This window comes from Rhagoletis zephyria, unplaced genomic scaffold (genome assembly GCF_001687245.7).
Source record: "Rhagoletis zephyria isolate East Lansing unplaced genomic scaffold, Rhagoletis_zephyria_1.1 Rzeph_scaffold_05760, whole genome shotgun sequence".
Classification (NCBI taxonomy): Eukaryota; Metazoa; Arthropoda; class Insecta; order Diptera; family Tephritidae; genus Rhagoletis; species Rhagoletis zephyria.
This window is the reverse complement of record NW_016162843.1, coordinates 28,399-40,097: the sequence shown is the minus strand read 5'-3', so window position 1 is coordinate 40,097 and position 11,699 is coordinate 28,399. Positions and strand designations below refer to the sequence as shown.

Below are 11,699 nucleotides of genomic sequence, written 5' to 3'. Positions count from 1 at the left end.
CTGGTTCTTGGAAAAACTGCAATGTACCACAAGGACATATAGTATGTACATAACCAGATATGTATGTATGTATGTAATCTACCGTCAAATTTAAACTGAAATTAAGAATTTCGCAAAGGGCCAGACACTTCGGCCCCAAGTACAGCTGCAGCGGATACAACTGAAATGGAATAGGTTAATTACAGTGAAAGCTCTCATAGACGGACGATCTAATAAGTGGACTCATTCTTGGGAACGAACAATCTTTGGTTTCTTTTTTTTAATACAAATTGCTCTCTCATACACGGAGTTTCCGATAAACGGACGTGGACACTCAAATATGTCTAGTCATGAAAGAAAATCTCCCATAAGCGAACGCGAAGCTCTAATATGAGGGAGATTTTGTTTTTCTTTCATTTTGTTCTGTCTATTCAAGAAAAAATATTATTTTAATTGAGAAACCCGCAATTTCAGTTTTCTTAAATTCGAATTTTAATATTATTTTTTTACTAATTTATTTTTGAGCTATAGGCCGTATGTTAAAAAAAACATTAAATTTATTTACTTTTTAGTTTTATTTTGGTCGATATTTCGCCTGCAGTCTGAAGGCATCTTCAGGAACTATTAGCTTTGTCCGGTCGACTCCGAATGTAAATAAAACAGAAAAACATTTAATGTGTTTACGGCCTATAGCTCAAAAATAAATTATTAAATTATACTAAACGGCCAATAAGCAACACAATCATTATTTTTTTACGAAATTCCCATCAGCCAACATCTCTCATAGGCGGACAAAAAGTAGATGCATTATGCAATAATACAAGGTGGTATCAGCTGTGACAGCTCGATTTGATACTGCCGTAGCTCAGTAGAATAAGAAGAAAAACGGGAAGAAATTAATCCCCATTTGGGGGAAAAATATAAAATTTCATATTTTCTTCTAAACAAAATTAGCTTTTTATAGTATATTCTCAATGAAATGAAATAAAATAGTATAAAATACCTTTTTAAGAAAACAAAAAGTGTGTACTGAGAAAAAATAAAAAAACATTCAATTATATGATAAGGCAAAGAATTGTTAAAGAAGTAACACTGTTTCACCTAAGGCAGTCAATATGGCGGAATTAGAGCGAGAAGCTGCCAGCCGATAGATAACACAACCCTGTATTAATGCATCATGAAGCAGATGATGATCGGTGTCCGCGTATGGGAGCTTTCACTGTACTTGGTAATGCATTCACTGTTTAGTTTCGGTAATTTGTACAAACATACATACATATATCTATACAGTGTTGTGTGTACGATTATGGAGACATTTGTGTGCGATTATCAATTTCGTATTTGCGGCCAACGACCAAAATAAAGCCATAATAGCCAAATGAAAATAAAAAAGAGCATAATGGTAAGAGAGATACTTACATACATACATATGTGTGTTTGTATGTACTGCGATCTATTGGAAAAGTGTGCTCGAAATACAAACAAAAATGAATTTTGTAGTATTAGTTAGAAGCAGTTGCCAATGGTAAATGCGCAAGCGCTCGTACTCACCTAGAGAGCCGCTGTAAGAAAATGTTTTGTAAAGTGTGTTTAGCCTTGCTTCTATATGTACATACATATATACATACGTACATGGCATTTTGTTTGCAAATAAAGTATGGCGGAGACACACTGGAGACCAATTACATTTTGTGCACCAAGCGCGAAAACTACTTAAACAACGTTGTCGTTGTCAAGTTTTTGCTGCACTGGAATGCAACCAAAAACGAGAGAGAGAAAATTATTGAAAAATGTGCAGTGTGCCACAATCTAAGAGAAGAAAAAAAGCTGATAAATTAGGCGGCGATATGATCATTGTTGGCAAAGCATGCACTTGTTATTACTTAGAGCTAAACTGGCAAAAAAGTAAAAAAAACAAAAATACACTTATGGCTGGCCATACGCTGCAAACACTGAGACAAACGAATTTTCATACAATACAAGCTACCATGTGACGCGCTAAAAAGAGACAACTGACGTAGAGAGAGAAAGAGAGAGAGCGAGAAAGTGGATGCATCGTGGTTACAGCACGACACTTTACAAATTTTAGTGAAGTGCTTAAGAAAGCATTTTTCTATGCAAACAAAAGCAATATTAAATAAACAAAAAAAAAAATGAAATATTTAAGTAATAAAAGTGTTTTGTTGTTGCAGCTGCAGTTAATATTATTTCAGTCTGGTACTGCGTTGCAGCCGCCAAGTCAATCATATTTTATTAAGTACCCAGGCGGAAAACAATCATTAAAACAAACAACGAAGATTTTTTAAGCGGATAATTTTATTACCAAAAAATGTAACCAGTTCTTGTCACCGCGATTCTAGCTACGTTGGTAATGCAGTTAAAATATTCAGCTATGAAGAATTGTGCAAATCCTGGCATTGCATATTTCACGGGCCAATACTTTGTTACCAGCTTATTAGATGGTAACAAAATTAACCGGTTACATTACGAGAAGGGTTTAAAAATTGACACAAACTTTATTTACCGGTTACAAACTTGTTATTACCAGCGCAGAATGTCACTTATCTCAACCAGCTAACCAAACGTGTAAATAATTCAACTCAGTGCCATCGATGGGATAAATTTTTTCAGAAATATCTGTGACCATATTCAATAAATAATCCAGAAGAAATTACTGTTTTTTTTTAATTTTGATTTTGTAGATTTTTTATGTTGTCACCGACGAATTTTGCTTATCCTCAGTGTACAATAATTGTTTATTTTCAACTTAGTTATATAGCAAAACTTGAAATTCTTTTCCAAGTGTAGTAGTTTTTTGGAAAACTAAGTCCCAAAGTTGACTTAAGCCATTTTTAAGGATATAGGTATCATTCTAAGGGCACTTAGGCGTTTACTGCGACGTAAACTTATTAGGAACATAAATTATCATAAATGGTGATTTTTTAAGAGCTTGATAACTTTTTTTTTAAAAAAAACGCATGTTGACCGCGGCTGCGTCTTAGGTGGTCCATTCGGAAAGTCCAATTTTGGGCAACTTTTTCGANCTAAGTCCCAAAGTGGACTTGACCCATTTTTAAGGAATTATTGCCGAACAAGGTATCATTCTAAGGGCACTTAGGCGTTTACTGCGACGTAAACTTATTAGGAACATAAATTATCATACATAACTCAATTCTGACTTAAATCAACTTAGCGATTATTGTTTTCATACAGACAAATACCAGCTAACGGAAAACATGCCAATACCGTAATGCTTTGCCCACCAGACTTAACTTGTCTCAAACTGTATCTTAGGCGGTTTTTCGTATTCGGTTGATCAGAAGATTGCGCCTATCGAGCTGAGAGCAACCGGGTGTGACGTCAACAAATACCAGAATGAGAGAGCAAGACGAACTCGACAAGAAAAAGAGTAAAGGTCTGATTATGCATACTTCGCATAACTTCGCACAACCATTTGTATCAGTGCTATAGAAATGTAACTTAAGAAAATGTGAGGCAAAGTCAAAACTCAACAGATCGCTAAGTTTATAAAAGTTCTGCTAATTTCTGGGTAATGGAATACATACAAAAATACCAAAAAAATACATAGGAAATTAAAGTTTGAAGTTTATGCGAAGTTGTGCGAAGTTATGTGAAGTATGCATAATCAGATCAGAAGCATCGAACAAAAGGCAGTGTTGCCAAGTTTTGAATTTGAAAAGCTCCAAAGTTTTATTGGTGTATTTTATAGACTTTACATGCATACATAATTTTATTGTACGGATGCCAATTCAAATTAACAAAAATCAATATTTCTTTCACGACGGTCGATTTCTTTTGGCTTGATTGAAGTTGCTGCCACATATTTTGTTGTCGCTTATGATTGTCACTGTACCATAATTTTGTTTCCTTTTTTGTAAACTTGCTTGCAACACTTACGATTACTATAGCAGAATAGCGAAAAAACTACGTCAGAGGGTGCCCATAAATCACGCAAGTGACTACTTTAGTAACTCCAGGTAGTGCAGAGAGAGCCGATGGTGACTACCGCCTAGGACATTGCCTTGTAAAAGTAATCGATGAAATACACTGCAAGTAGTCGGTCGGTAATTGACGGTAGACGGTATGTAGAATTCCTCCTTCAAATTAGTTTAAGTTAATCAACCACATAGCTCTACCACATTATTTGAAAGATTTAGCTCATTCGCAATCTCATTTAGAAATACCGAAGAGCCAAAACCACGGAGAGGCCCACACATGAGGTCGCTTAAGAATGTATATTTTTACGCAGACTACCAGAATTTGTATGTTATTTAAATTATTAATAGATGTAGAATAATTAGAATAGCGTATCCCATTATTTTTTCTGAGATTTTTTTTTTGTATATTTTTTGTTTCTTTATAAAATGTGACCTCTCGCTTATCAATAAACAGATGCTTTTGTCTACCAAATTGCAAGAAAGGGCTCCGATTTTTTTTTAGTAGTTACACATTGAAAAATAGTCAAATTACTTAAAATCACCTAATTATGGAGATTTTTTCCTTCAAATGTTGAAGCTTCTCAAGTTAAACACTTCTGTTTTTGTTTTTGAAAAGCTGGTTTTTGGTTTATATTTATACGGCCCGGTGTCAAAATTGTATGTATATCTTCTTTTTTCGTTAAGTCTTTCAGAATCGTCGACAATATACTATAGCTATTGCCGGCGAACAGATAAAGAAAAAAAATCGGTTTTACAAAAAAAAAACTTTATACACTATGGTAAATGGCCTACGCAGGCCACCACTGCTGGCACTGCTGGATAGTCATTTACTATCATGACGAGTCATTTATATTTTATCTGTTCTCTCATAACTATCTATATAACAATTTTGGATTCATACTGAATTAAAAGATAGTTATAGACACAATTTCATCATTATCCTCTACCCTAAGTACATGTACCCTCAGTACAGAATATGTCAAAAAATAGCTTTTATTATTCTACGCCGTCGCACTACTATTTTTTTTTTAACAGAACTCTGTGTATGTTCAAATCGAAAAGTAGATATCAAGTATACAAATATGTACATTTGTCGTCGACTCCGGAACGACTTAAAGCGTATAACTGTAGCCCCTATCTCCATAAATTCAAACAAAAAAGTGTCTAAAGAAACATAATTTTTAACCAGATAACCTGATAACCAGGCAAACGTGAACAATCGCAGTATATTTTGTTTCAAAATGCGTTACTTTTCTCTGCAAGGTGCATTATTACTATTACCCTGTGTTTAAAAAAAAAAATAAAAAATTAATATAAAAAAAACTCTGGCAACGGCAGTAAATGCAATTAGAAGCAATCGACGCTTTTAAATGGTTGGGAGAAATTTCTCCGCCTTTAACTGGTAGATATCTAAATACATACATATGTAGGCAAGCAAACACTCTGCCAGATATGATAGCAAAGCAGAAAGAAGCAAATTCACCACACTGGAAATGTGTTCAAATTTCCAGTGCTGAGTGCGTCGCTAATGGCAGAGAGTAGCTCACCAATGTATTTGTACCACTGCTTTTTTTGTTGGTTTTTCAATACATGCAAGAGTGTGTGTGTCAAAGTATGCTTGGGTGCACCCGGTTGTATGAGTGAATGAGCGCGCGCCTGCATTTTAGAGAGCATATTGCAAGGGGCGGCAACCGGCGCCATGGTAAAGGAGTAATTTTGATTGAATGATGGTTTGCGTGCGTTTGTGTTTGTATGCGTTCAATGCGGATAGTCAAAAACGTTTTTGAGTACATAGAATAAAAAATGTGAAAATGTGAAAATGTTGGTGTGAGCATAAGTGTAAAGGAGTGTGAAAAGTGCACAATCAAATATGTGCCAGCAATTGATGAGTGCGAAGAGCGTAGAAATAAGGCGTTATTTCGATGAGTAAGGGAAATTTACACTTCTTTAATTGCGGATTATTTGTTGGGAATTTTAAAACGCTTATATTATTGCTGTTATTACTAATTGTCGCTGACAAGACAAATATTTTAATTCAGATCAAAGATAATCATTTATTTTGTTACCAGTACTAAAAGTTTTTAAGATTTTAATTAATTTTAGTTCAAATTGTATAACCCTGTGGTTATTATTTTTTTTTTAATAATTCTCATTCAATAATGAGTTCAGCGCCACTGCCAGTCAGACAGTCATTTTGGACTTTCTCCAATCCACCACCCAACTCACTCAAGTAATCTCACTTACACAGCCACACTAATTCTAGCTTGTTGTTGTACGCACAAACCAATTAGAGGAATCCGCTCTCGCTTACAAGTGCAAGTGGAGCACGTAACTTGTGCACGGCAAGTATAGTCTTCACGCTCGCACTTTATTCCAAAACGCTTGCCTGCATTTAGTCGCATCTAAATTGTTATTGTCGCTATTTGGTTTTTGTTGTTGCCGCTTCTGCAAGTCGTATTGGTGGCGATGCATACACACACATACCTCGCGAGTGTTGCACTTCAGTGAATGGACGTACACTCTGACGGATGTGACTGGCTAACCGGCCGGCCTGCCTTCCTCCCTCGGAGATGGTTTGCTTCTCCGGACTAGAGGCTCACATGTACATGCAAGCGCGTGAGATACTGTTTTTTTCCTACCACCTCATACATATTGTTATAGGTATGTATGTATGTACATATGTATGCTTGTGCACCACAAACCGGTCCGGTGCGCGCTTAGTGTGCTGGTGTAGGCATGTTGCGCGGAGCGGTTACGCTCACTCTGTTCCTACAAACACCTCAATGCTCAGCCGCCTTGGATTGCGAGTATTCAGTTGTAGACCAGTCGTGATCTCAAGCGGATGTGTTGTCCGTAGTAGTTCGTTCGTTCGTACGATCGCAAGCCATATGTTCTTGATACGCCAAGGGCAAAGTAAAAGTGGAGAACGCCAAGCCATCAGATTAATTGTTGGCGTTAAGAAGTGACAAATCGTTAGCGTCGCGTTTGATTAAAAATATAAATGAATACATTTTCAATTAATTTTGTTTGATAAGAAATTGCAATAGCCGCAATTGTGTTACACAAAATTTAACGAAAAAAAAAACTGGTTTTAAATTTCTGACTACTGAATTGTTTCGTTTATTTTTTGTTATTGCTGGGAAGTTAATGAGAACGCGTGCAAACTGTCGCATTAGTCATTAATTAAAAATTAATTAAGCAAACAAATTTGCGGACCAACAAAGGTTATATGTATCCCCATTTGGTCGTGCAAAAATAAACAAAAAACCAAAATCAAAAACAAAAACAAAAAACAACTAAAAGTGAAAAAAATAAACACAAACCAAACGAAGCAAAAACCGCACCGCTGTGTTCGCCTAATTAGTGCGCGAATTTTTAATTACACTTAACCACAAAGAATACATTCAAAATACATTCGAAAATATGCGGTTCGCGAGGCTAGCCGCCTGTGCTTTGTGAAAGTGTTCCAGCCTGGCCGCCAAACGCTTTCTGATTCATTTCCAATTTTCAATTCAACTGAAAGTGTGCCCTTACGCAACACCTGAATTGGTGGTAGCCATCAGCATTGCCAGCAGCAATCTCGTCGTCATCGCCACCTCGCTGCCCCATGTTAAAGCTGTCATCCACAGGAATGACTGTCACTGGTTTACGCACAAGCATGACAAGCCCGACGGTGCCGCCACAAACCGCATCTGCCGCCATCACCACCACCATGACCCTGACCAGCCCCAGTACGATTGTCGTCAGTCCCGCACACCTTATTAGCGGCAATAATAACAACTCCAATCACAATAACAACAACAGCGCTACCAACAACTTTCACCGCAACGGCAGTAATAGCAGCCCCACATCACCTTCCACGCTCCTGCTTACGCATCAGCAACACCAAACTCTGCAGCAGCAATTGTTGCCACTGCATACGCAATCGCTGCACAATCACCCGCATCAGTTGAATAAAACCAGCTCGCGTTTAAGCAATTTCAGCGTCGCTTCCCTCCTGGCCGATACGCGACCAGCGGCAACGCTATCGCCAACGCGCACCCACAGCGCGGAAGCCATGCAAACGGAGCCGCGTAATTTGTCCAATAACACACCATCTGTCACTTTATCACCTGTTTCGCCTGCCGGTTCCTCACCCGCCTCACCGACCGCCACCGCCGCACAAAACGGCCAGGCGCTCCCACCACACGCGCCTCAGCATCCACATCCACATCCCCACGCTCATTTTCATCCTGCAGCCGTTGCACATCATGCACATTTGTTGCATGCCGCCGCAGCCGCACACGCGCAGCAACAACACGCCGCCGCGGTGGCAGCCGCTGCTGCTGCGCAACAAGCTGCAGTAGCGGCGGCGGCAAATGCGGGTGCGTCCCAACATTTGCACAGCTCCTCAGCGCATTTACGTCACACATTAAGCGGCAGCTCAACGGAAGCGGCCACCAATCTAGTTACCACGGAAGGTGGCAACAATTCGCAACAACAACAGCAGCATTCTTCAGCGCGTCTTGGTTCACCAGCCGCGCATGCAAGCGGCAACAGCATCGAGACATCGTCCTCGTCATCGGCAACGGTGTTGCTGGCCAAACATGAACGTCACTCGCCCATCGGTAGTTCGGTGGACTCTGAGCTGGAGTATGATGATGAGTACAATGAACATGACCATGATGGAGAGCATGAACATGATGAGGAAGAGGATTCGATTGTGGACATTGAAGATATGAATGCCGACGATTCGCCGCGTTCAACGCCAGACGGTATGGATAGCAGCAAATCACCGGAGGCGCTAAGCAGTCACATGGCTAACTCACCGCATCTACTCTCGCCGGCGGCGCTGGCGGCTTCGGGTCATGTACCCATCAGACCGACACCGTTCAGCGCGCTGGCAGCGGCGGCGGTGGCGTGGGGCGGCATTGGCGCTGGAGTGCCGTGGCCGGGTGCGCGTCAAATGCCACCATTCGGGCCGCCTGGGCTGTTTCCAGGACAAGGATTCGGCGGAGGTGGTAAGTAAAGCGCATGTTTCTTAGCTAATTGGTTAAGCTAGTAGGATTTGTGAAAGCGCGAAAAGCCGACGGGGATATCTAAAGCAGCAGACATACATATTTAGGAAAAAACGCTGAACGCTGCGTTAGACATTTCATCCAAAGTTGGATTCTTGCAAGAAAGTGTACCCAAACTTGTACATATTTTATTTTTTTCATTTTGAATTCAAAGAACCAGAAAAATAAAGCAATTCAACTTAAAAATAAGCTTTTAGCTTACTATGCAGCATTTAGAAACTTGTGTAGAAGCATAACAAGTTCATTCATGCGTATCAGTAAAAAAAAAATTGGTATTGCAAGTTTAATTAGCAAAATCGCTTCTAGATGGCCATACATTGTTGATACAATTTGTATGTGGAATTTTTCTTTTCTTTTGCATTATATTTTATTTTATCTATTTTTGTTTTATGCTGTTCAAGTTTGAGATTTTTGAAAAAAGCAGCCGAAATAATCTTTTCTTTTTAAGTTCGTGTGCTATGTAGAATGCAAACTGGTTTTTAACCGAACCGGTTTTTGAACCGACGGCGATGGCTTTTTACGGGCTTCGGACCGAACCACGAAGCGAACGATTTTTATTTTGAATTGCCAAAACCGAACCGAAAACCACTTCACAAAATGGTACGGTTGGATTCAATATCCACTAAAGCATTCTGCAAGTTGTTTAATACACAACTTTGTCTAAAAAGGCAACCGTATGGTAAAAAATATAAAAAATGCTTGAAATGGTAAAAAAAAAATTAAAAAACTCGTACGTACTCGAGTTCTTTTTTAGTTCTGATTAAAAAGCTTGAAACTATAATGTAATTTTGTTGAAGTTTGAAGTTTTTGTTCTAATTTTCGTACAAAGTTTGAAATTTGGTTTTATACACTCATAAAAAACATTCATTGATGCTAGGAAAGGAATAAGTATGTCATTTTGCTCGTGGCTCTCAAAGCAGTGACAATGGCCCACAGCGCAAAGCTCTGGAGTGCTAGTCGAGAGGTGCAACAAGGTTCGAGTCCCAGAACAGGAATTTTTTTTTTTAATATTTATTTTTCATTTATTTTTTTTAATTGTAATTTTTTAAATCGTATTAAAAAAATTATCTCATTTATTTTTTATGGTATTTGAGTATTTAGGTTTTTCCATATATGAAATTAATTCTACGAATTGTAATTTATATTTAAACTGAAATAATTGATTTACCTTACTCTAACCACCTCCAACCGGACTCGAACCTGCGATCTCAGAACCAGAAGCAGCAGTCTTCACGCGACGCCACAGCCGGAAAGCAATTAACTTTGTCTTAACAGCACTGAAAAAAATTCAAAATTATTTAAGGAAATTATTTTACTTCCTCAAATTAATGACGCCCTTTTTAGTACGAACCCGAATTAAGGAAAAACTTCTCAAATTGAGTAAATTTTTCGTAATATTAAGGAAAAAACAGTAACTCTAAATAAAGATACTGTTTTCTTGTTTTAAGGAAATGTTTTTTTCTGAGTGTAGGGTTGTTGTTATATAACGAGCTATACTTTGATAAAAAATAATGAACAAACGAAAAATAGTCAAATATCGCATTCCTATTATTTTGACCATTGGTATTTGTGCATATGACGAAAAACTCCGAGCATGCTGTTTTTGTCTACTCGACTAGGGTCACCACTTGTCCGAACCTTAAAAAGTTTATTCAAATTTTTCTAATCTTGCCTTAATCGCGTGGATTTAACATAATTTTTTTATTGAGGGTAATTTTTTCAGGCATTTTTTCATATAAAATATTTTTCGGAGATATATGGTTGGAAGAAAATCCGTTAAAAAATTGCCAAAGAACAATTTAAGACTTAAAAATTTTTGTGATGAACTATACTTAAAAACGTAAACGTTAAATAAACAAAAAAAAAAGGTGTCGCATCCCTATTTATTTTACCGCCACTATACGTGAGGAAAATTGAATTTGATCTCAATAACAAAGCCTTTTAGTTTTGAATGCATAGATTTGTCATATTTTTGTAATATTTGTATTCGACCCCAACCGCCGCTCAGGAATACCCATGAACCGATTCTTGAACCGCTACAAGCTTTTTCTAAGTGGTTCGCACCGCTGAACCGAACCGCACCATTTTTTTTGCGATAGTTTGCAGCCCTGGTAGAATGTTGAATAAACCAAAACTCTTATTCCCGGTTTCACCAATCAATTTTAAAATTTATCAGACTCTTAAATTTAAAATAGCAAAATTTCCTGTAAAAATTCTGTTATTTTATATTTAAATAGGCTGATAAGTTTTAAAGTTGACTGGCGAAACCGGGAATTACACTATTATTCATTTTATTCCTAATTTTTTATTTCCATTGAGCCCCAATAACTCTGAAGCGAGCTTCCAATCTAACCAATTATTTGATTTTTTCTAGGTATACAGGATTTGCCATTTCATATCATGCCTATATCCAATTTTGTTCTTATATAACTTAATGAAAGAAGTGTAAATCTGTATAAAGTTTCCTTGCTGTTCCCTTCTATCGTTTTAAATTCTGGCAAGCAGCGAATAGCGATCTGTCTTTACAGAGTTCAATTATTCTCCCTCTACATTATCCTTATATTGAGTTACAGCGTAGATTTCAGTTCGAAAGTATTACACAATACATTATTTGGTTTTAGTTACCAGCTCATGCGTTGAGAGAAATATATTTAGCTAACTTTTTTCTGAAACCACTTCGACTGCAGATTTAATGATTTTTACA

At 37.6% G+C, this 11,699-nt stretch overlaps 1 protein-coding gene across 1 annotated transcript in view; it reads left to right on the top strand.

The window, feature by feature from the left end:
• The first annotated feature begins 6,622 nt into the window (after window positions 1-6,622).
• Dr (muscle segmentation homeobox protein Drop) overlaps window positions 6,623-11,699 on the top strand; it is a 9,859-nt gene continuing 4,782 nt past the window's right edge. Inside the window, exon 1 of the mRNA XM_017628135.1 lies at window positions 6,623-8,938. Coding sequence (XP_017483624.1) covers window positions 7,546-8,938 — 1,393 coding nt within the window. The 5' untranslated portion in view covers window positions 6,623-7,545. The remainder of the gene's footprint in view (window positions 8,939-11,699) is intronic.